The sequence below is a fragment of the Lampetra fluviatilis genome, chromosome 67, assembly GCF_964198595.1.
Source record: "Lampetra fluviatilis chromosome 67, kcLamFluv1.1, whole genome shotgun sequence".
Taxonomy (NCBI): Eukaryota; Metazoa; Chordata; class Hyperoartia; order Petromyzontiformes; family Petromyzontidae; genus Lampetra; species Lampetra fluviatilis.
In genome coordinates, this window is record NC_136341.1 from 5134349 (window position 1) to 5162038 (window position 27690).

The 27690-nt window shown below is 61.0% G+C and overlaps 1 protein-coding gene across 1 annotated transcript in view; it reads left to right on the plus strand.

The window, feature by feature from the left end:
- Positions 1-27690, plus strand: part of LOC144952410 (cysteine protease ATG4A-like) — a 47808-nt gene that overhangs the window by 14143 nt on the left and 5975 nt on the right. The window contains exons 6-13 of the mRNA XM_078882805.1: positions 721-793; positions 1823-1902; positions 4848-4912; positions 8226-8318; positions 16910-16988; positions 18383-18525; positions 19729-19776; positions 22120-22231. Coding sequence (XP_078738931.1) covers positions 721-793; positions 1823-1902; positions 4848-4912; positions 8226-8318; positions 16910-16988; positions 18383-18525; positions 19729-19776; positions 22120-22231 — 693 coding nt within the window. The remainder of the gene's footprint in view (positions 1-720; positions 794-1822; positions 1903-4847; positions 4913-8225; positions 8319-16909; positions 16989-18382; positions 18526-19728; positions 19777-22119; positions 22232-27690) is intronic.

The window sequence follows — 27690 nt, forward strand, 5'->3', positions numbered from 1 at the left end:
GTATAATGTAGTGTATAGTAGTGTATAATGTAGTGTATAAGGTAGTGTGTAGTGTATAATGTAGTGTATAGTAGTGTATAATGTAGTGTATAATGTAGTGTGTAGTGTATAATGTAATGTATAATGTAGTGTATAAGGTAGTGTGTAGTGTATAATGTAGTGTATAGTGTATAGTAGTGTATAAGGTAGTGTATAAGGTAGTGTGTAGTGTATAGTAGTGTATAGTGTAGTGTATAATGTAGTGTATAATGTAGTGTATAAGGTAGTGTATAAGGTAGTGTGTAGTGTATAATGTAGTGTATAATGTCGTGTATAATGTAGTGTATAGTGTAGTGTATAATGTAGTGTATAGTGTAGTGTATAGTGTAGTGTATAATGTCGTGTATAATGTAGTGTATAATGTAGTGTATAAGGTAGTGTGTAGTGTATAATGTAGTGTATAATGTCGTGTATAATGTAGTGTATAGTGTAGTGTATAATGTAGTGTATAGTGTAGTGTATAGTGTAGTGTATAATGTCGTGTATAATGTAGTGTATAATGTAGTGTATAATGTCGTGTATAATGTAGTGTATAGTGTAGTGTATAGTGTAGTGTATAGTGTCGTGTATAATGTAGTGTATAATGTAGTGTATAATGTAGTGTATAATGTCGTGTATAATGTAGTGTATAGTGTAGTGTATAGTGTAGTGTATAATGTCGTGTGCTGTGTGTGTGTGCAGCCCAGATGGGTGTGGGGGAGGGGAAGCAAGTGGGGCAGTGGTACGGACCAAACACCGTTGCACAAGTGCTCAGGTGTGTATACGCCTGTATGTGTGTGTGCCTGTGTGTGTGTGCGTGTGTGTGTGTGCCTGTGTGTGTGTGCGTGTGTGTACCTGTGTGTGTGTACCTGTGTGTGTATGTGTACCTGTGTGTTTGTGTGTGCATACGCCTGTGTGTGTGTATACGCCTGTGTGTGTGTGTGCCTGTGTGTGTGTGCGTGTGTGTGTGTGCGTGTGTGTACCTGTGTGTGTGTGCGTGTGTGTACCTGTGTGTGTGTATACGCCTGTGTGTGTGTGTGTGTGCGTGTGTGTACCTGTGTGCGTGTGTGTACCTGTGTGTGTGTGCGTGTGTGTACCTGTGTGTGTGTGCGTATACGACTGTGTGTGTGTGCGCGTGTGTGTACCTGTGTGTATGTGTGCGTGTGTGTATACGCCTGTGTGTGTGTGTGTATACGCCTGTGTGTGTGTATACGCCTGTGTGTGTGTGTGTGTGTATACGCCTGTGTGTGTGTGTGTATACGCCTGTGTGTGTGTGTGCGTGCGCGTGTGAGTGTGCGTGTGTGCATGTGTACCTGTGTGTGCGTGTGCGCGTGTGTGTGTACCTGTGTGTGCGTGTGACTGTGTGCGCCTGTGTCTGTGTTCGTGTGTCTGTGTATGGAGTGGTGGTGCAGCGGTTAGCGCTACGCTGCGCTACGAACCTGGCGACCCGAGTTCGATTCCCACTCACGGCCAACACCGCCAGTGACGATTATCTGAACCGGTCCCGAGCCTCCCCTAGGTCGACTCAGCCTCAAATGAGTACCTGGTGCGATGTGTAAACATCGCCACTGGGGAGACAAAGGCGGCCGGGCGTGGTGCTGGTAGCCACCCACCCCCTCGTGTGCCACAGTGCCGGTAGCTTTCATAGGTGCTCGCTAACAGCACTTGCCCCCACAGTCTGTAGAGGCTACGCGGGGGATCTTTGTCTGTGTCTACCTTCATAGGTGCTGCTGCTACTCGCTACTAACAGCACTTGCCCCAGCAGTCTGTTGAGGCTACACGGGGGACCTTTGTCTGTGTGCAGGAAGCTGACCCTGTTTGACGAGTGGAGCTCGCTAGCCGTGCACGTTGCCATGGACAACACGGTGGTGATCAAGGACATAGGTGAGTAAGCGCGTGCGTGCACCTAGCCTGGCACAAGCGCCCCGGTGAGAGCGCGTGCGTGCACCTAGCCTGGCACAAGCGCCCCGGTGAGAGCGCGTGCGTGCACCTAGCCTGGCACAAGCGCCCTGGTGAGAGCGCGTGCGTGCACCTAGCCTGGCACAAGCGCCCCGGTGAGAGCGCGTGCGTGCACCTAGCCTGGCATAAGCGCCCTGGTGAGAGCGCGTGCGTGCACCTAGCCTGGCACAAGCGCCCCGGTGAGAGCGCGTGCGTGCACCTAGCCTGGCACAAGCGCCCCGGTGAGAGCGCGTGCGTGCACCTAGCCTGGCACAAGCGCCCCGGTGAGAGCGCGTGCGTGCACCTAGCCTGGCACAAGCGCCCCGGTGAGAGCGCGTGCGTGCACCTAGCCTGGCACAAGTGCCCTGGTGAGAGCGCGTGCGTGCACCTAGCCTGGCACAAGTGCCCTGGTGAAGCGCTCCCTGCCAGACTGGTTGAGGAATGGTGATGCGCAGGAGGCCGTGGGTTCCATCCAGACCCTGACGATGCCTGCTTCTGTATATCTGGAGTCTGTGTCTCTCTCTCTCATCATCATCACGGTGGCTAGGAGATGTTGACGACCTCGCCTGGTGTACAGGAGGTCGTGGGTTCCATCCAGACCCTGACGATGCCTGCTGCTGTATATTTGGAGTCTGTGTCTCTCTCTCTCATCATCATCATGGTGGCTAGGAGATGTTGACGACCTCGCCTGGTGTACAGGAGGTCGTGGGTTCCATCCAGACCCTGACGATGCCTGCTGCTGTATATTTGGAGTCTGTGTCTCTCTCTCTCATCATCATCATGGTGGCTAGGAGATGTTGACTACATCGCCTGGTACGCAGGAGGTCGTGGGTTCCATCCAGACCCTGACGATGCCTGCTGCTGTATATTTGGAGTCTGTGTCTCTCTCTCTCATCATCATCATGGTGGCTAGGAGATGTTGACGACCTCGCCTGGTACACAGGAGGTCGTGGGTTCCATCCAGACCCTGACGACGCCTGCTGCTGCTGTATATGTGGAGTCTGCGTCTCTCTCTCTCTCATCATCATCACGGTGGCTAGGAGATGTTGACTACATCGCCTGGTGTGCAGGAGGTCGTGGGTTCGATCCCGACCCTGACGACGCCTGCTGCTGCTGTATATGTGGAGTCTGCGTCTCTCTCTCTCATCATCATCATCACAGTGGCTAGGAGATGTTGACTACCTCGCCTGGTCTACAGGAGGTCGTGGGTTCCATCCAGACCCTGACGACGCCTGCTGCTGCTGTATATGTGGAGTCTGCGTCTCTCTCTCATCATCATCATCATCATGTCAATTGAGCGGGGACAATTAGACCCAAGGCGAAACATAACATATTTAAAAAAAAAATGTTTTGATATATACATATTTTATTTTTAATGATAGAATATCGTGTTGTCATCAGTATGACATTAGTATAGCAAGGTTGCAGTCGATAGCACATTGGGAAGTGGGTTAGAATTGCGTTACAAGATTTGAGGATACTACAACAACAACGACAGAGTGAGTTAAATGAAAGCGTGTAAAAAAGAATGTTTAAAAATATATTTGTATTTTTTAATGATAGAATATCGTGTTGTCATCAGTATGACATTAGTATAGCAAGGTTGCAGTCGATAGCACATTGGGAAGTGGGTTAGAATTGCGTTACAAGATTTGAGGATACTACAACAACAACGACAGAGTGAGTTAAATGAAAGCGTGTAAAAAAGAATGTTTAAAAATATATTTGTATTTTTTAATGATAGAATATCGTGTTGTCATCAGTATGACATTAGTATAGCAAGGTTGCAGTCGATAGCACATTGGGAAGTGGGTTAGAATTGCGTTACAAGATTTGAGGATACTACAACGACAACAACAACGACAGAGTGAGTTAAATGAAAGCGTGTAAAAAAGAATGTTTAAAAATATATTTGTTTTTTTTCATGATAGAATATCGTGTTGTCATCAGTATGACATTAGTATAGCAAGGTTGCAGTCGATAGCACATTGGGAAGTGGGTTAGAATTGAGTTACAAGATTTGAGGATACAACGACAACAACAACAACGACAGAGTGAGTTAAATGAAAGCGTCTAACAATAACCTCATAGCTCACTGAGGCCTTACGTGGTCACAATAAAACAGAGTTTTAGTTTCGTTCCGAGTGCGAGTGAGTGTGTGTGTCTGCGTCTGCCCCGTGACCTCCTGCCAGCGGGCGTTCGACACTTCACGTGGCAGCCTCAAGGTGCACTTGGCCTGGCACAAGCGTCGTGGTGACGTCACCGCCACTTAGTGGCGAATGGCGGTTGTTGTTGTTGTATACGTAGTGCATGTAGGGTATTGGTTGTCGTGGTGGTGGTGGTTGTGGAGGTGGTTGTGGGGGTGGTGGTTGTGGTGGTGGTGGTGGTTGTGGTGGTGGCGGTTGTTGTTGTTGTGTGTGTGTGTGGGGAGCGGTGGTGCAGCGGTTAGCGCTACGCCGCGCTACGAACCCGGCGACCCGAGTTCGATTCCCGCTCACAGCCACTAACACCGTCGGTGACGATTATCTGAACCGGTCCTGGGCCTCCCCTAGGTCGACTCAGCCTCGAATGAGTTACCTGGTGTAGCGGTGTGTGTGGTCAACATCGCCACTGGGGAGACAAAGGCGGCCGGGCGTGGTGCTGGTAGCCACCCACCCCCTCGTGTGCCACAGTGCCGGTAGCCTTCACAGGTGCTGCTGCTACTCGCTACTAACAGCACTTGCCCCAGCAGTCTGCCGAGGCTACACGGGGGATCTTTGTCTTTGTGCGTGTGCAGTGTGCAGTAGGGGAACACGCTGCACGTGCCCTCGCGGCCTTGGTGGGTGTCAACTCGCAGACAGCACTTGGCCTCGCAGTGTGCTGAGGCTATGTGGGTGTCTTTGTCTTTGTAGAGAGTTTGTGCAGGAGGCCGCGCACCGCCAGTGACGCCCAGCAGCCCAAGGGGACCTCCTCACAGGTGGGTGGGTGGGTGGGTGAGTGGGTGGGTGGGTGGGTGAGTGGGTGGGTGGGTGGGTGGGTGGGTGGGTGAGTGGGTGGGTGGGTGAGTGGGTGGGTGGGTGGGTGAGTGGGTGGGTGGGTGGGTGGGTGGGTGAGTGGGTGAGTGAGTGAGTGGGTGGTTGGGTGGGTGAGTGGGTGGGTGGGTGGGTGGGTGAGTGGGTGAGTGAGTGAGTGAGTGGGTGGTTGGGTGGGTGAGTGGGTGGGTGGGTGGGTGAGTGGGTGGGTGGGTGGGTGAGTGGGTGAGTGGGTGGGTGGGTGAGTGAGTGAGTGGGTGGGTGGGTGGGTGAGTGGGTGAGTGGGTGGGTGGGTGGGTGGGTGAGTGGGTGAGTGAGTGAGTGGGTGGTTGGGTGGGTGAGTGGGTGGGTGGGTGGGTGAGTGGGTGAGTGAGTGAGTGAGTGGGTGGTTGGGTGGGTGAGTGGGTGGGTGGGTGGGTGAGTGGGTGGGTGGGTGGGTGAGTGGGTGAGTGGGTGGGTGGGTGGGTGAGTGGGTGGGTGGGTGAGTGGGTGGGTGGGTGAGTGGGTGGGTGGGTGAGTGGGTGGGTGGGTGGGTGGGTGGGTGGGTGAGTGGGTGGGTGGGTGAGTGGGTGGGTGGGTGAGTGGGTGGGTGGGTGAGTGGGTGGGTGGGTGGGTGGGTGGGTGAGTGGGTGGGTGGGTGGGTGGGTGAGTGGGTGGGTGGGTGGGTGAGTGGGTGGGTGAGTGGGTGGGTGGGTGAGTGGGTGGGTGGGTGAGTGGGTGGGTGGGTGGGTGAGTGGGTGGGTGGGTGAGTGGGTGGGTGGGTGAGTGGGTGGGTGGGTGAGTGGGTGGGTGGGTGGGTGGGTGGGTGAGTGGGTGGGTGGGTGGGTGAGTGGGTGGGTGGGTGAGTGGGTGGGTGGGGTGAGTGGGTGGGTGGAGTGTAGTGGGTGGGTGGGTGTGTGGTGGGTGGGTGAGTGGGGTGGAGTGGGTGGTTGTGGGTGGGTGAGTGGGTGGGTGGGTGGGGTGAGTGGGTGGGTGGGATGTGGTGGTGGAGTGGGTGGGTGGGTGGGTGGGTGGTGGGTGAGAGTGGGTGGGTGGGTGGGTGAGTGGGTGTGAGTGGGTGAGTGGGTGGGTGGGTGGGTGAGTGGGTGGGTGGGTGGGTGGGTGGGTGAGTGGGTGGGTGGGTGAGTGGGTGGGTGGGTGGGTGGGTGGGTGAGTGGGTGGGTGGGTGGGTGAGTGGGTGGGTGGGTGGGTGGGTGAGTGGGTGGGTGAGTGGGTGGGTGGGTGAGTGGGTGGGTGGGTGAGTGGGTGGGTGGGTGGGTGAGTGGGTGGGTGGGTGAGTGGGTGGGTGGGTGAGTGGGTGGGTGGGTGAGTGGGTGGGTGGGTGGGTGAGTGGGTGGGTGGGTGGGTGGGTGAGTGGGTGGGTGGGTGGGTGGGTGAGTGGGTGGGTGGGTGGGTGGGTGAGTGGGTGGGTGAGTGGGTGGGTGAGTGGGTGGGTGAGTGGATGGGTGAGTGGGTGGGTGGGTGGGTGAGTGGGTGGGTGGGTGAGTGGGTGGGTGGGTGGGTGGCTGGGTGGGTGGGTGGGTGAGTGGGTGGGTGAGTGGGTGAGTGGGTGGGTGGGTGGGTGGGTGGGTGGGTGGGTGAGTGGGTGGGTGGGTGGGTGGGTGAGTGGGTGGGTGAGTGGGTGGGTGGGTGGGTGAGTGGGTGGGTGGGTGGGTGAGTGGGTGGGTGGGTGAGTGGGTGGGTGGGTGGGTGAGTGGGTGAGTGGGTGGGTGGGTGGGTGAGTGGGTGGGTGAGTGGGTGGGTGGGTGAGTGGGTGGGTGAGTGGGTGGGTGAGTGGGTGGGTGGGTGAGTGGGTGGGTGGGTGAGTGGGTGGGTGGGTGGGTGAGTGGGTGGGGTGGGTGGGTGGGTGGGTGGGTGGGTGAGTGGGTGGGTGGGTGAGTGGGTGGGTGAGTGGGTGGGTGGGTGAGTGGGTGGGTGGGTGAGTGGGTGGGTGGGTGAGTGGGTGGGTGGGTGAGTGGGTGAGTGGGTGGGTGGGTGAGTGGGTGGGTGGGTGAGTGGGTGGGTGGGTGAGTGGGTGGGTGGGTGGGTGGGTGGGTGGGTGGGTGAGTGGGTGGGTGGGTGGGTGAGTGGGTGGGTGGGTGGGTGGGTGGGTGAGTGGGTGAGTGGGTGGGTGGGTGGGTGAGTGGGTGGGTGGGTGGGTGGGTGAGTGGGTGGGTGGGTGAGTGGGTGGGTGGGTGAGTGGGTGGGTGGGTGGGTGGGTGAGTGGGTGGGTGGGTGGGTGGGTGAGTGGGTGAGTGGGTGGGTGGGGGAGTGGGTGGGTGGGTGGGTGAGTGGGTGGGTGGGTGAGTGGGTGGGTGGGTGAGTGGGTGAGTGGGTGGGTGGGTGGGTGAGTGGGTGGGTGGGTGAGTGGGTGAGTGGGTGGGTGAGTGGGTGAGTGGGTGAGTGGGTGGGTGAGTGGGTGGGTGAGTGGGTGGGTGGGTGAGTGGGTGAGTGAGTGGGTGAGTGGGTGAGTGAGTGAGTGGGTGAGTGGATGGGTGGGTGGGTGAGTGGATGGGTGGGTGAGTGGGTGGGTGGGTGGGTGGGTGGGTGAGTGGGTGGGTGGGTGGGTGAGTGGGTGGGTGAGTGGGTGGGTGGGTGGGTGGGTGAGTGGTTGGGTGAGTGAGTGGGTGGGTGGGTGGGTGGGTGAGTGGGTGGGTGGGTGGGTGAGTGATTGGGTGAGTGGGTGGGTGAGTGGGTGGGTGAGTGGGTGGGTGGGTGGGTGAGTGAGTGGGTGGGTGAGTGAGTGAGTGAGTGGGTGGGTGAGTGAGTGAGTGGGTGGGTGAGTGGGTGAGTGAGTGAGTGGGTGGGTGGGTGGGTGGGTGGGTGAGTGAGTGAGTGGGTGGGTGAGTGGGTGGGTGAGTGGGTGGGTGGGTGAGTGGGTGGGTGAGTGGGTGGGTGGGTGGGTGAGTGGGTGGGTGGGTGAGTGAGTGAGTGGGTGGGTGGGTGAGAGAGTGGGTGACAGACTGTTTGGGTGGGTAAGTTTTTTTGAGTTTCAGTGATTCCCGGTGAGTGACGGTGAGTGGCGGTGAGTGACGGTGAGTGACGGTGAGTGACGGTGAGTGACGGTGAGTGGCGGTGAGTGGCGGTGAGTGCCGGTGAGTGCCGGTGAGTGCCGGTGAGTGCCGGTGAGTGGCGGTGAGTGCCGGTGAGTGGCGGTGAGTGGCGGTGAGTGGCGGTGAGTGGCGGTGAGTGGCGGTGAGTGGCGGTGAGTGGCGGTGAGTGGCGGTGAGTGCCGGTGAGTGCCGGTGAGTGACGGTGAGTGCCGGTGAGCGTGCACAGTGTGGGGGCGGCACTTGGAGACCGCTGCTGCTGCTGATTCCGCTGAGACTGGGACTCACGGAAATCAACCCCATCTACATCCCCTCGCTCCAGGTACACGGGGACACACACGGGGAGACACGGGGACACACACGGGGAGACACACGGGGACACACGGGGACACACACAGGGAGACACGGGGAGACACGGGGAGACACACAGGGAGACACGGGGACACACACGGGGAGACACGGGGACACACGGGGAGACACACAGGGAGACACGGGGAGACACGGGGACACACGGAGACACGGGGACACACAGGGAGAGACACGGGGACACACACGGGGAGACACGGGGAGACACACGGGGAGACACGGGGAGACACACGGGGAGACACGGGGACACACACGGGGAGACACGGGGACACACACGGGGACACACGGGGAGACACACGGGGAGACACGGGGAGACACGGGGACACACACGGGGAGACACGGGGAGACACACGGGGAGACACGGGGAGACACGGGGAGACACGGGGAGACACGGGGAGACACACAGGGAGACACGGGGAGACACGGGGACACACGGAGACACGGGGACACACAGGGAGAGACACGGGGACACACACGGGGAGACACGGGGACACACACGGGGAGACACGGGGAGACACACAGGGAGACACGGGGAGACACGGGGAGACACACAGGGAGACACGGGGAGACACACGGGGACACACACGGGGACACACACGGGGAGACACACGGGGAGACACGGGGAGACACACGGGGACACACGGAGACACGGCCGGAGACACACACGGAGACACGGCGGGTGACACACACGGGGAGACACGGGGACACACACGGGGAGACACAGGGAGACACGGGGAGACACGGGGAGACACACGGGGAGACACGGGGACACACACGGGGAGACACGGGGACACACACGGGGAGACACGGGGAGACACGGGGACACACGGGGAGACACGGGGAGACACGGGGACACACACGGGGAGACACGGGGAGACACACGGGGAGACACACGGGGAGACACGGCGACACACACGGGGAGACACAGGGAGACACGGGGAGACACACGGGGAGACACGGGGACACACACGGGGAGACACGGGGACACACACGGGGAGACACGGGGAGACACGGGGAGACACGGGGACACACACGGGGAGACACGGGGAGACACACGGGGAGACACACGGGGAGACACACATGGAGACACGGCGGGTGACACACACGGGGACACACACGGGGAGACACGGGGACACACACGGGGAGACACGGGGAGACACACGGGGACACACGGAGACACGGCGGGAGACACACACGGAGACACGGCGGGTGACACACACGGGGAGACACGGGGAGACGGCGGGAGACACACACGGAGACACGGGGACACACACGGAGACACGGGGACACACACGGAGACACGGGGAGACACACGGGGACACACACGGGGAGACACGGGGAGACACACAGGGAGACACGGGGAGACACACGGGGACACACACGGGGACACACACGGGGAGACACACGGGGAGACACGGGGCGACACACGGGGACACACGGAGACACGGCCGGAGACACACACGGAGACACGGCGGGTGACACACACGGGGAGACACGGGGACACACACGGGGAGACACAGGGAGACACGGGGAGACACGGGGAGACACACGGGGAGACACGGGGACACACACGGGGAGACACGGGGACACACACGGGGAGACACGGGGAGACACGGGGACACACGGGGAGACACGGGGAGACACGGGGACACACACGGGGAGACACGGGGAGACACACGGGGAGACACACGGGGAGACACGGGGACACACACGGGGAGACACAGGGAGACACGGGGAGACACGGGGAGACACACGGGGAGACACGGGGACACACACGGGGAGACACGGGAAGACACACAGGGAGACACGGGGAGACACACGGGGACACACACGGGGACACACATGGGGAGACACACGGGGAGACACGGGGAGACACACGGGGACACACGGAGACACGGCCGGAGACACACACGGAGACACGGCGGGTGACACACACGGGGAGACACGGGGACACACACGGGGAGACACAGGGAGACACGGGGAGACACGGGGAGACACACGGGGAGACACGGGGACACACACGGGGAGACACGGGGACACACACGGGGAGACACGGGGAGACACGGGGACACACGGGGAGACACGGGGAGACACGGGGACACACACGGGGAGACACGGGGAGACACACGGGGAGACACACGGGGAGACACGGGGACACACACGGGGAGACACAGGGAGACACGGGGAGACACGGGGAGACACGGGGAGACACGGGGACACACACGGGGACACACACGGGGAGACACGGGGACACACACGGGGAGACACGGGGAGACACGGGGACACACACGGGGAGACACGGGGAGACACACGGGGAGACACACGGGGAGACACACACGGAGACACGGCGGGTGACACACACGGGGACACACACGGGGAGACACGGGGACACACACGGGGAGACACGGGGAGACACACGGAGACACGGCGGGAGACACACACGGAGACACGGCGGGTGACACACACGGGGAGACACGGGGAGACGGCGGGAGACACACACGGAGACACGGGGACACACACGGAGACACGGGGACACACACGGAGACACGGTGGGTGACACACACGGAGACACGGCGGGTGACACACACGGAGACACACACGGAGACACACACGGAGACACACACGGAGACACACACGGAGACACGGGGACACACACGGAGACACACACGGAGACAAGGGGACACACACGGAGACACGGCGGGTGACACACACGGAGACACGGCGGGTGACACACACGGAGACACGGGGACACACACGGAGACACACACGGAGACACACACGGAGACACGGGGACACACACGGAGACACACACGGAGACAAGGGGACACACACGGAGACACACACAGACACACACGGATACACACACGGGGACACGGGGACACACACGGAGACACGGGGACACACACGGAGACACGGCGGGTGACACACACGGAGACACACACGGAGACACACACGGAGACACACACGGAGACAAGGGGACACACACGGAGACACGGAGACACACACGGAGACTCACAAAGACACACGGAGACTCACACAGACACACACGGAGACACACACAGACACACACGGAGACTCACACAGACACACACGGAGACACACACGGAGACTCACACAGACACACACGGAGACACACACGGAGACTCACACAGACACACACGGAGACACACACGGAGACTCACACAGACACACACGGAGACTCACACAGACACACACGGAGACACGGGGACACACACGGAGACACACACGGAGACACACACGGAGACACACACGGAGACTCACACAGACACACACGGAGACACGGGGACACACACGGAGACAAGGGGACACACACGGAGACACACACGGAGACTCACACAGACACACACGGAGACTCACACAGACACACACGGAGACACGGGGACACACACGGAGACAAGGGGACACACACGGAGACACGGCGGGAGACACACACGGAGACACACGGAGACTCACACAGACACACACGGAGACACGGGGACACACACGGAGACATGGCGGGAGACACACACGGAGACACGGCGGGTGACACACACGGGGAGACACGGGGACACACACGGGGAGACACGGGGACACACACAGGGAGACACGGGGAGACACGGGGAGACACACGGGGACACACGGAGACACGGCGGGAGACACACACGGAGACACGGCGGGTGACACACACGGGGAGACACGGGGACACACACGGGGAGACACGGGGAGACACACAGGGAGACACGGGGAGACGGCGGGAGACACACACGGAGACACGGGGACACACACAGACACACACGGATACACACACGGGGACACGGGGACACACACGGAGACACGGCGGGTGACACACACGGAGACACGGGGACACACACGGAGACACGGCGGGTGACACACACGGAGACACGGGGACACACACGGATACACACACGGAGACACACACGGAGACACGGGGACACACACGGAGACACGGGGACACACACAGACACACACGGATACACACACGGGGACACGGGGACACACACGGAGACACGGCGGGTGACACACACGGAGACACGGGGACACACACGGAGACACGGCGGGTGACACACACGGAGACACGGGGACACACACGGATACACACACGGAGACACACACGGAGACACGGGGACACACACGGAGACACGGCGGGTGACACACACGGAGACACGGGGACACACACGGATACACACACGGAGACACACACGGAGACACGGGGACACACACGGAGACACGGAGACACACACGGAGACTCACACAGACACACACGGAGACACACACGGACACACACGCAGACTCACACAGACACACACGGAGACTCACACAGACACACACGGAGACACACACGGAGACTCACACAGACACACACGGAGACTCACACAGACACACACGGAGACTCACACGGAGACTCACACAGACACACACGGAGACTCACACAGACACACACGGAGACACACACGGAGACTCACACAGACACACACGGAGACACACACGGAGACTCACACAGACACACACGGAGACACACACGGAGACTCACACAGACACACACGGAGACACACACGGAGACTCACACAGACACACATGGAGACACACACGGAGACTCACACAGACACACACGGAGACTCACACAGACACACACGGAGACTCACACGGAGACACACACAGACACACACGGAGACTCACACAGACACACACGGAGACACACACGGAGACTCACACAGACACACACGGAGACTCACACGGAGACACACACAGACACACACGGAGACTCACACAGACACACACGGAGACTCACACGGAGACTCACACAGACACACACGGAGACTCACACGGAGACTCACACAGACACACACGGAGACTCACACGGAGACACACACAGACACACACGGAGACACACACGGAGACACACACAGACACACACGGAGACACACACGGAGACACACACAGACACACACGGAGACACACACGGAGACTCACACAGACACACACGGAGACACACACGGAGACTCACACAGACACACACACGGAGACTCACACGGAGACACACACAGACACACACGGAGACACACACGGAGACACACACAGACACACACGGAGACACACACAGACACACACGGAGACTCACACAGACACACACGGAGACACACACGGAGACTCACACAGACACACACGGAGACTCACACAGACACACACGGAGACTCACACAGACACACACGGAGACACACACGGAGACACACACGGAGACTCACACAGACACACACGGAGACACACACGGAGACACACACGGAGACTCACACAGACACTCACACAGACACACACGGAGACACACACGGAGACTCACACAGACACTCACACAGACACACACGTAGACTCACACAGACACACACGGAGACACACACGGAGACACACACAGACACACACGGAGACACACACGGAGACACACACAGACACACGGAGACTCACACAGACACACACGGAGACTCACACGGAGACTCACACAGACACACACGGAGACTCACACAGACACACACGGAGACACACACGGAGACTCACACAGACACTCACACAGACACACACGGAGACACACACGGAGACTCACACGGAGACTCACACAGACACTCACGGAGACTCACACAGACACACACGGAGACACACACGGAGACACACACGGAGACTCACACAGACACACACGGAGACTCACACAGACACACACGGAGACTCACACAGACACTCACACAGACACACACGGAGACACACACGGAGACTCACACAGACACACACGGAGACTCACACAGACACACACGGAGACTCACACAGACACTCACACAGACACACACGGAGACACACACGGAGACTCACACAGACACACACGGAGACACACACAGACACACACGGAGACTCACACAGACACACACGGAGACACACACGGAGACTCACACAGACACTCACACAGACACACACGGAGACTCACACAGACACACACGGAGACTCACACGGAGACACACACGGAGACTCACACGGAGACTCACACAGACACACACGGAGACACACACGGAGACACGGGGACACACACGGAGACACACACGGAGACTCACACAGACACACACGGAGACACACACGGAGACACACACGGAGACTCACACAGACACACACGGAGACTCACACAGACACACACAGACACACACAGACACACACGGAGACACACACGGAGACTCACACAGACACACACGGAGACACACACGGAGACTCACACAGACACTCACACAGACACACACGGAGACACACACGGAGACTCACACAGACACTCACACAGACACACACGGAGACACACACGGAGACTCACACAGACACACACAGACACTCACACAGACACACACGGAGACTCACACGGAGACACACACAGAGACTCACACAGACACACACGGAGACACACACGGAGACACGGCGGGTGACACACACGGAGACACACACAGGGAGACACGGGGACACACACGGAGACACGGGGGGGGGGGGCACAGGGCTCAGGGTGTCTCGATGACACTGCATCTCTATGAGACTGTCTGTTTGACGCTCTGTCTGTCTACGACGATCTGTGTTTGTCTATGACACGATCTCTATGACACTGTGTGTCTCTGTCTCTCTGTGTCTCTGTGTGTGTGTGTGTCTATGACTGCAGGTGTCTGTGTGTGTGTGTCTATGACACTGTGTGTCTCTATGACTGCAGGTGTCTGTGTGTGTGTCTCTATGTGTGTGTCTATGACACTGTGTGTCTATGAATGTGTCTCTATGTGTGTGTCTATGACACACTGTGTCTATGAATGTGTCTCTATGTGTGTGTCTATGACACTGTGTGTCTATGAATGTGTCTCTATGAATGTGTCTGTGTCTCTCTGTGTGTGTGTCTATGACACTGTGTGTGTGTGTCTATGAATGTGTCTCTATGAATGTGTCTGTGTCTCTGTGTGTGTGTGTCTATGACACTGTGTGTCTATGAATGTGACTGTGTCTCTCTGTGTGTGTGTCTATTACACTGTGTGTCTATGAATGTGTCTCTCTCTGTGTGTGTATGTGTGTGTGTGTCTCTCTCTCTCTCTGTGTGTGTCTCTCTGTGCGTGTCTCTATGAATGTCTCTCTATGAATGTCTCTGTGTCTCTCTCTGTGTGTGTGTGTCTCTCTCTGTGTGTGTGTCTCTATTAATGTCTCTGTGTCTCTCTCTGTGTGTGTGTCTCTCTGTGTGTGTCTCTATGAATGTCTCTGTGTCTCTCTGTGTGTGTGTGTCTCTCTGTGTATGTCTCTATGAATGTGTCTCTATGAATGTCTCTGTGTCTCTGTGTGTGTGTGTCTCTGTGTGTGTCTCTCTGTGTGTGTGTGTCTCTCTGTGTGTGTCTCTCTATGAATCTCTCTGTGTCTCTCTTTGTGTGTGTGTGTCTCTCTGTGTGTGTCTCTATGAATGTGTCTCTATGAATGTCTCTGTGTCTCTGTGTGTGTGTGTCTCTGTGTGTGTCTCTCTGTGTGTGTGTGTCTCTCTGTGTGTGTCTCTATGAATGTGTCTCTATGAATGTCTCTGTGTCTCTCTCTGTGTGTGTGTGTGTGTGTCTCTCTGTGTGTGTGTGTGTGTGTCTCTCTGTGTGTGTGTGTCTCTCTGTGTGTCTCTCTGTGTGTGTGTGTCTCTCTGTGTGTGTCTCTATGAATGTCTCTATGAATGTCTCTGTGTCTCTCTCTGTGTGTGTGTGTGTCTGTGTGTGTGTGTGTGTCTCTCTGTGTGTCTCTCTGTGTGTGTGTGTGTCTCTCTGTGTGTGTCTCTATGAATGTGTCTCTATGTGAATGTCTCTGTGTCTCTCTATGAATGTCTCTGTGTCTCTCTCTGTGTGTGTCTCTATGAATGTCTCTATGAATGTCTCTGTGTCTCTCTCTGTGTGTGTGTGTCTCTCTGTGTGTCTCTGTGTGTGTGTGTGTCTCTCTGTGTGTGTCTCTATGAATCTCTCTGTGTCTCTCTCTGTGTGTGTCTCTCTGTGTGTGTCTCTATGAATGTGTCTCTATGAATGTCTCTGTGTCTCTCTATGAATGTCTCTATGAATCTCCCTGTGTCTCTCTGTGTGTGTGTGTGTGTCTCTCTGTGTGTGTCTCTCTGTGTGTGTCTCTCTATGAATCTCTCTGTGTCTCTCTCTGTGTGTGTGTGTCTCTCTGTGTGTGTCTCTCTATGAATCTCTCTGTGTCTCTCTCTGTGTGTGTGTGTCTCTCTGTGTGTCTCTCTGTGTGTGTGTGTCTCTCTGTGTGTCTCTGTGTGTGTGTGTGTCTCTCTGTGTGTGTCTCTCTATGAATGTCTCTGTGTCTCTCTCTGTGTGTGTGTGTGTCTCTCTGTGTGTGTGTGTGTCTCTCTGTGTGTCTCTCTGTGTGTGTGTGTGTGTCTCTCTGTGTGTGTCTCTCTATGAATGTCTCTGTGTCTCTCTCTGTGTGTGTGTGTGTGTGTCTCTCTGTGTGTGTCTCTCTATGAATGTCTCTGTGTCTCTGTCTGTGTGTCCACGGGTTCAGGACTGCTTCACGTTCCCGCAGTCGCTGGGTTTCATCGGCGGGAAACCCAACAGCGCCCACTACTTCATCGGCTACGTGGGTACGAGGCAGTGAGACAGTGCGTGGCTGGGTGTGTCTGTCTGTGTCTCGCTGTGTGTCTGTCTCTCTGTGTCTCTGTCTCTCTCTGTGTCTGTCTCTCTGTGTCTGTCTCTCTGTGTCTGTCTCTCTGTGTCTGTGGAAACCCAACAGCGCCCACTACTTCATCGGCTACGTGGGTACGAGGCAGTGAGACAGTGCGTGGCTGGGTGTGTCTGTCTGTGTCTCGCTGTGTCTCTCTCTGTGTCTGTCTCTCTGTGTCTGTCTCTCTGTGTCTGTCTCTCTGTGTCTGTGGAAACCCAACAGCGCCCACTACTTCATCGGCTACGTGGGTACGAGGCAGTGAGACAGTGCGTGGCTGGGTGTGTCTGTCTGTGTCTCGCTGTGTCTCTCTCTGTGTCTTTGTCTCTCTGTGTCTGTCTCTCTGTGTCTGTCTCTCTCTGTGTCTGTGGAAACCCAACAGCGCCCACTACTTCATCGGCTACGTGGGTACGAGGCAGTGAGACAGTGCGTGGCTGGGTGTGTCTGTCTGTGTCTCGCTGTGTCTCTCTCTGTGTCTCTGTCTCTCTGTGTCTGTCTCTCTGTGTCTGTCTCTCTCTGTGTCTGTGGAAACCCAACAGCGCCCACTACTTCATCGGCTACGTGGGTACGTGGCAGTGAGACAGTGCGTGGCTGGGTGTGTCTGTCTGTGTCTCTCTGTATCTGTCTCTCTGTGTCTGTCTCTCTCTGTGTCTGTCTCTCTGTGTCTGTCTCTCTGTGTCTGTGGAAACCCAACAGCGCCCACTACTTCATCGGCTACGTGGGTACGAGGCAGTGAGACAGTGCGTGGCTGGGTGTGTCTGTCTGTGTCTCGCTGTGTCTCTCTCTGTGTCTCTGTGTCTGTCTCTCTGTGTCTGTCTCTCTCTGTGTCTGTCTCTCTGTGTCTGTGGAAACCCAACAGCGCCCACTACTTCATCGGCTACGTGGGTACGAGGCAGTGAGACAGTGCGTGGCTGGGTGTGTCTGTCTGTGTCTCGCTGTGTGTCTGCGTGTATCTGTCTCTCTCTGTCTGTCTCTCTCTGTATCTGTCTTTCTCTGTGTCTGTCTGTCTCTCTCTCTGTCTCTGTGTCTCTCACTCTCTTTCTGTCTCTGTCTCTCTCTCTGCCTCTCTCTGTCTCTCTCTCTGTGTCTCTCTCTGTCTCTCTCTGTATCTCTCTGTCTCTCTCCCTGTCTGTCCGTCTCTCTCTCTCTCTGTGCCTCTCTCTGTATCTGTCTCTGTGTCTCTCTCTATGTCTCCGTCTGTGTCTCTCTCTGTCTCTGTTTGTGTCTCTCTCTCTGTATCTGTCTCTCTGTGTCTCTCTCTGTGTCTGTCTCTCTGTGTCTCTCTGTGTCTCTGTGTGTCTCTCTCTGTGTCTGCAGGGGACGAGCTGCTCTACCTGGACCCGCACACGTGCCAGAATGCGGTGGAGCCGGATTCCACTTCGCGTTTAGCCGACTCCTCGTTCCACTGCCCGAGAGCTTCCCGCATCCACATCACCCAGCTGGACCCGTCCATCGCCCTGGTGAGACACGGGGAGACACGGGGAGACACGGGGAGACACGGGGAGACACGGGGAGGTACACAGGGGGAGACACGGGGAGACACGGGGAGACACGGGGAGACACGGGGAGGTACACAGGGGGAGACACGGGGAGGCACGGGGAGACGCGGGGAGGCACGGGGAGGCGCGGGGAGACACGGGGAGACACATGGGGAGACACGGGGAGACGCGGGGAGGCACGGGGAGACGCGGGGAGACACGAGGAGACACGGGGAGACACGGGGAGACACGGGGAGACACGGGGAGACGCGGGGAGACACGGGGAGACGCGGGGAGACGCGGGGAGACGCGGGGAGACGCGGGGAGACGCGGGGAGACGCGGGGAGACGCGGGGAGACGCGGGGAGACGCGGGGAGACGCGGGGAGACGCGGGGAGGCGCGGGGAGGCGCGGGGAGGCACGGGGAGACGCGGGGAGATACACGGGGGAGACACTGGGAGACACGGGGAGACGCGGGGAGACACGGGGAGGCGCGGGGAGACGCGGGGAGGCGCGGGGAGGCACGGGGAGGCACGGGGAGACACGGGGAGACACGGGGAGATACACGGGGGAGACACGGGGAGACGCGGGGAGACACGGGGAGGCGCGGGGAGACGCGGGGAGGCGCGGGGAGGCGCGGGGAGGCACGGGGAGACACGGGGAGACACGGGGAGGTACACAGGGGGAGACACGGGGAGACACGGGGAGACACGGGGAGGCACGGGGGACACGGGGAGACGCGGGGAGACGCGGGGAGACACGGGGAGACGCGGGGAGACGCGGGGAGACGCGGGGAAACGCGGGGAGGCACGGGGAGACGCGGGGAGACACGGGGAGACGCGGGGAGGCGCGGGGAGACGCGGGGAGACGCGGGGAGACACGGGGAGGCGCGGGGAGACGCGGGGAGACGCGGGGAGACACGGGGGGACGCGGGGAGACGCGGGGAGACACGGAGAGACACGGGGAGGCGCGGGGAGACGCGGGGAGACACGGGGAGACGTGGGGAGACGCGGGGAGACGCGGGGAGACACGGGGAGACGTGGGGAGACGCGGGGAGACACATGGTGAGACACGGGGGGACACGGGGAGACACGGGGAGACGCGGGGAGACACATGGTGAGACACGGGGGGACACGGGGAGACACGGGGAGACACAATGACGGTGATGCCGCTGGTGTCTCCGCAGGGATTCTTCTGCAAGACGGAGAGCGACTGGAGCAACTTCGTTACCAAGGTAACCGGGACTCGGGATCACGCGCGTGTGTATGCGTGTGTGTGAGTGTGTGTACGCGTGTGTGTGTGTACGCGTGTGTGTACGTATGCGTGTGTACGTATGCGTGTGTGTGAGTGTGCGTACGCGTGTGTGTGCGCGAGTGTGTATGCGTGTGTACGTATGTGTGTACGCGTGTGTGTGCGTGAGTGTGTGTGCGTGTGTGTGTACGCGTGTGTGTGCGTGAGTGTGTGCGTGAGTGTGTGTGCGTGTGTGTGTACGCGTGTGTGTGTGTACGTGTGTGTACGTGTGTGCGTACGCGTGTGTGTGCGTGAGTGTGTGTACGTGTGTGCGTACGTATGTGTGTACGCATGTGTGTGCGTGAGTGTGTGTGCGTGTGTGTGTACGCGTGTGTGTGCGTGAGTGTGTGTACGTGTGTGCGTACGTATGTGTGTACGCGTGTGTGTGCGTGAGTGTGTGTGCGTGTGTGTGTACGCGTGTGTGTGCGTGAGTGTGTGCGTGAGTGTGTGTGTGTGTGTGTGTACGCGTGTGTGTGTGTACGTGTGTGTACGTGTGTGCGTACGCGTGTGTGTGCGTGAGTGTGTGTACGTGTGTGCGTACGTATGTGTGTACGCATGTGTGTGCGTGAGTGTGTGTACGCGTGTGTGTACGTGTGTGCGTACGCGTGTGTGTGCGTGAGTGTGTATGCGTTTGTGTGTATATGTGTATGCGTGTGTGTGCGCGTGTACTCGTGTACGTGTGTGTACGTGTGTGTGTACGCATGTGTGTGCGTGAGTGTGTGTACGTGTGTGCGTACGCGTGTGTGTGCGTGAGTGTGTATGCGTTTGTGTGTATATGTGTATGCGTGTGTACTTGTGTGTACGTATGCGTGTGTGTGCGTGTACACGCGTGTGCGTACGCGTGTGCGTGTACGCGCGTGTGTGCGTGTACGCGTGTGTGTGCACACGCGTGTGCGTACGTGTGTGCGTGTACACACTCTCGGTACATCTACCGGTCATCTCAGTCGGCCGACCCACGGCACCGGGGTCTGTCCCGTGACCTCCTGCCAGCAGGCGATCCTTCGACACTTCACGTGGCGGCCTCAAAGCGGTGCACCTAGCCTGGCACAAGCCTCCTACGTCGGGATTAAAGTGTAGTCCGTCTGTTACGGGCGACGCTACTCAGCCAGGAGAAGTTGGTGGGGAGGCTGCCTGACTGGCAGAGGTCGCAACCGGGTACCCGATACCCGTACCCTACCCCATACCCGGCTACCCGGCCGGGTACGGGTAGCCGTTTGCGACCCTGGTGCGACCGGGTACGGGTACAGGTAGGCCGTGAGTCACTGGTCAGTCACCGTGATTGTCACTCATTTCCCAACGTCTTGTCTCTTCTCACAATTCAAGTTCCTACAATCAACCCACCCGCGCCCGCAACGTGGCTTCATCCCAGAGGTCGCAATCGGGTACCCGATACCCGATACCTTACCCAATACCCGGCCGGGTACGGGTAGCCGGGTATCGGGTAGGGTACGGGTAGCCGTTTGCGACCCTGGTGCGGCCGGGTACGGGTACGGGTAGGCCGTGAGTCACTGGTGAGTCACCGTGATTGTCACTCATTTCCCAACGTCTTGTCTCTTCTCACAATTCAAGTTCCTACAATCAACCCACCCGCGCCCGCAACGTGGCTTCATCCCAGAGGTCGCAATCGGGTACCCGATACCCGATACCTTACCCAATACCCGGCCGGGTACGGGTAGCCGGGTATCGGGTAGGGTACGGGTAGCCGTTTGCGACCCTGGTGCGGCCGGGTACGGGTAGGCCGTGAGTCACTGGTGAGTCACCGTGATTGTCACTCATTCCCCAACGTCTTGTCTCTTCTCACAATTCAAGTTCCTAGAATCAACCCACCCGCGCCTGCAACGTGGCTTCATCCCAGAGGTCGCAACCGGGTACCCGATACCCGTACCCTACCCGATAACCGGCTACCCGTACCCGGCCGTGGATCTCTGTGTGTGTCTGTGAGTCTCCTATGAGACTGTGGGTCTCTGTGTGTCTCTGTGAATCTCTATAGGTAAATGTGGGTCTATGAATCTCTATAGGACTACGTGGGTCTCTGTGTGGGTTCCTATGGGTTCCTATGGGTTCCTATGGGTTTCTATGGGTTTCTATAGGACTGTGTGTGTGGTGTCCCCCCAGGTGGTGGTGGCGAGGTCGTCTCTGCCCATATTCGAGTTGATCCCCTCCCGCCCCTTCCACTGGCCTACGTGGGTCTCTGTGGGTCTCTGTGGGTCTCTGTGTGGGTTCCTATGGGTTCCTATGGGTTTCTATGGGTTTCTATAGGACTGTGTGTGTGTGGTGTTGCCCCCAGGTGGTGGTGGCGAGGTCGTCTCTGCCCATGTTCGAGCTGATCCCCTCCCGTCCCCTCCACTGGCCTCCGTTCGTCCCTCCCAGCAAACCTGACGTGCTACAGGCTGCTGCTGGTACGCGAGGGGGGTGGACACGTGGGGGGTGGACACGTGGGGGGTGGGACACGTGGGGGGACACGTGGGTGGACACGTAGGGGGGACACGTGGGGGGACACGTGGGGGGGCACCCACACGCACACGCTCACCCACACGGAGACACAGCGACATTCACCCACACGCTCACCCACACGCTCACCCACACGCTCACCCACACGCTCACCCACACGCTCACCCACACACTCACCCACACGGAGACACAGCGACACTCGCCACACAATCCTTACACCGGGAGACACAGGGACACTCACCCACACGCTACTCACCCACACGCTCACCCACCCACGCCCCACACTCACCCACACACTCAACCACACGCTACTCACCCACACGCCCGCCCGCCTAACCGCCCGCCCACCCACACGCCCACACACCCACACGCCCACCCACACGCCCCACACACCCACACGCCCACACACCCACCCACACGCCCACCCACCCACACGCCCACCCACACGCCCACACACCCACCCACACGCCCACCCACCCACACGCCCACCCACACGCCCACCCACACGCCCACACGCCCACCCACCCACACACCCACACACCCACACGCCCACCCACACGCCCACCCACCCACACGCCCACCCACCCACACGCCCACACACCCACACGCCCACCCACACGCCCACCCACACGCCCACACGCCCACCCACCCACACACCCACACACCCACACGCCCACCCACACGCCCACCCACCCACACGCCCACCCACACGCCCACACACACGCCCACCCAGACGCCCACACACCCACACACGCCCACCCACACACCCACACACCCACACGCCCACCCACACGCCCACCCACCCACACGCCCCACCCACACGCCCACACACACGCCCACCCAGACGCCCACACACCCACACGCCCACCCACACGCCCACACACCCACACGCCCACCCAGACGCCCACACACCCACACGCCCACCCACACGCCCACCCACACGCCCACCCACACGCCCACCCAGACGCCCACACACCCACACGCCCACCCACACGCCCACACACCCACACGCCCACCCAGACGCCCACACACCCACACGCCCACCCACACGCCCACCCACACGCCCACCCACACGCCCACCCAGACGCCCACACACCCACACGCCCACCCACACGCCCACACACCCACACGCCCACCCAGACGCCCACACGCCCACACGCCCACCCACACGCCCACCCACACGCCCACCCACACGCCCACCCACACGCCCACACACCCACACGCCCACCCAGACGCCCACACACCCACACGCCCACCCACACGCCCACCCACACGCCCACCCACACGCCCACACCACGACGCCCACACACCCACACGCCCACCCACACGCCCACACACCCACACGCCCACCCAGACGCCCACCCACCCACACGCCCACCCACACGCCCACCCACACGCCCACCCACACGCCCACCCACACGCCCACCCAGACGCCCACACACCCACACGCCCACACACACGCCCACCCACACGCCCACACACGCCACACACCCACACACCCACACGCCCACACACCCACACGCCCACCCACACGCCCACCCACCCCACCCAGACGCCCACCCACCCACACGCCCACCCACACGCCCACCCAGACGCCCACACACCCACACGCCCACCCACACGCCCACACACACGCCCACCCACACGCCCACACACCCACACGCCCACCCAGACGCCCACCCACCCACACGCCCACCCACACGCCCACCCACACGCCCACCCACACGCCCACACCACACGCCCACCCACACGCCCACACACCCACACGCCCACACACCCACACGCCCACACACCCACACGCCCACCCACACGCCCACCACCCACCCAGACGCCCACCCACCCACACGCCCACCCACACGCCCACCCAGACGCCCACACACCCACACGCCCACCCACACGCCCACACACACGCCCACCCACACGCCCACACACCCACACGCCCACCCAGACGCCCACCCACCCACACGCCCACCCACACGCCCACCCACACGCCCACCCACACGCCCACACACCCACACGCCCACCCACACGCCCACACACACGCCCACCCACACGCCCACACACCCACACGCCCACACACCCACACGCCCACACACCCACACGCCCACCCACACGCCCACCCACCCACACGCCCACACGCCCACACGCCCACACACCCACACGCCCACACGCCCACCCAGACGCCCACACACCCACACGCCCACCCACACGCCCACACACCCACACACCCACACGCCCACCCACACGCCCACCCACCCACACGCCCACACGCCCACACGCCCACACACCCACACGCCCACACGCCCACACGCCCACCCACACGCCCACACGCCCACACGCCCACCCACACGCCCACACACCCACACGCCCACCCACACGCCCACACACCCACACGCCCACACACCCACACACGCCCACACACCCACACGCCACCCAGACGCCCACCCACCCACACGCCCACACACCCACACGCCCACCCACACGCCCACACCACACGCCCACACCACCCACACGCCCACAACGCCCACACACCCACACGCCCACACACCCACACACCCACCCACACGCCCACCCACCCACACGCACCACACGCCCACACGCCCCCCACACGCCCACACGCCCACACACCCACACGCCCACACGCCCCACACGCCCACCCACACGCCCACACACCCACACGCCCACACCACGACGCCCACACACCCACACGCCCCACACGCCCACACACCCACACGCCCACACGCCCACACACCCACACACCCACACGCCACCCACACGCCCACCCAGACGCCCACCCACCCACACGCCCACACACCCACACACCCACACGCCCACCCACACGCCCACCCACACGCCCACCCACCCACACGCCCACCCACACGCCCACCCACACGCCCACCCACCCACACGCCCACACGCCCACACACCCACACGCCCACACGCCCACACACCCACACACCCACACGCCCACCCACACGCCCACCCAGCACGCCCACCCACCCACACACCCACACGCCCACACACCCACACGCCCACCCACACGCCCACCCACCCACACGCCCACCCACACGCCCACCCACACGCCCACCCACCCACACGCCCACACGCCCACACACCCCACACGCCCACACGCCCACACACCCACACACCCACACGCCCACACGCCCACACGCCCACACACCCACACACCCACACGCCCACACGCCCACACACCACACACCCACCCCACACGCCCACACCCACACACCCACACGCCCACACGCCACACACCCACACCCCACACGCCCACACGCCCACACGCCCACCCACCCACACGCCCACACGCCCACACACCCACACGCCCACACGCCCACACACCCACACACCCACACGCCCACACGCCCACACGCCCACACGCCCACACACCCACACGCCCACACACACGCCCACACACCCACACACCCACACGCCCACACACCCACACACCCACACGCCCACCCACACGCCCACCACCACGCCCACCCACCCACACGCCCACACACCCACCCACACGCCCACCCACCCACACGCCCACACGCCCACCCACACGCCCACCCACACGCCCACCCACACGCCCACCCACACGCCCACACACCCACACGCCCACCAGCACGCCCACACACCCACACGCCCACCCACACGCCCACCCACACGCCCACCCACACGCCCACACACGCCCACACACGCCCACCCACACGCCCACCCACGCCCACCCACCACACGCCACACGCCCACACTCCACACACCCACACGCCCACACACACCCACACGCCACCCACACGCCCACACACCACCCACACGCCCACACACCCACACGCCCCACACGCCCACCCACACGCCCACACCCCACACGCCCACACCACCCACACGCCCACCCACACGCCCACCCAACGCCCACACACCCACACGCCCACCCACACGCCCACCCACCACACGCCCACACACCCACACGCCCACCCAGACGCCCACACACCCACACGCCACCCACACGCCCACCCACACGCCCACACACCCCACACGCCCACCACACGCCCACACACCCACACGCCACCCACACGCCCACCCACACGCCCACCCACACGCCCACCCACACACCCACACACCCACACGCCCACCCAGCACGCCCACCCACACGCCCACCCACACGCCCACACCCCACACGCCCACACCCACACGCCCACCCACACGCCCACCCACCACGCCCACACACCCACACGCCCACCCACACGCCCACCCACCCACACGCCCACCCACCCCACACGCCCACACGCCCACACACCCACACGCCCACACGCCCACACACCCACACACCCACACGCCCACACCACACGCCCACCCAGCACGCCCACACACCCACACGCCCACCACACCCCACCACACCCACACGCCCACCCACACGCCCACCCACACGCCCACCCACCCACACGCCCACCCACACGCCCACCCACACGCCCCACACACCCACACGCCCACGACCCCACACACCCACACGCCCACACGCCCCACACACCCACACAGCCCACACGCCCACCCACACGCCCACCCAGACGCCCACCACCCACACACCCACACGCCCACACACCCACACGCCACCCACACGCCACCCCACCCACCCACACGCCCACCCACACGCCCACCCACACGCCCACCCACCCACACGCCCACACGCCCACACGCCCACACACGCCCACACGCCCACACACCCACACCACCCACACGCCCACACGCCCACACGCCCACACACGCCACACACCCACACGCCCACCCACACGCCCACCCAGACGCCCACCCACCCACACGCCACACACGCCACCCACACGCCCACCCACCCACACGCCCACACGCCCACACCACACGCCCACCCACACGCCCACCCACACGCCCACACACCCACACGCCCACCACACGCCCACCCAGACGCCCACACACCCACACGCCCACCCACACGCCCACACAGACGCCCACCCAACGCCCACCCAGACGCCCACCCACACGCCCACACACCCACACGCCCACACACCCACACGCCCACCCAGACGCCCACACACCCACACGCCCACCCACACGCCCACCCACACGCCCACCCACACGCCACACACCCACACGCCCACCCACACGCCCACCAGACGCCCACCACCACACGCCCACACACACCCACACACCCACACGCCCACACCCACACGCCCACCCACACGCCCCACACACCCACCCACACGCCCACACGCCCACACGCCCACCCACACGCCCACACACCCACACGCCCACCCAGCACGCCCACACACACCCACAACGCCCACCCACACGCCCACCCACACGCCCACACCCACACGCCCCACCCACACCCCACACGCCCACACCCAGACGCCCACACAGCACCCACACGCCCACC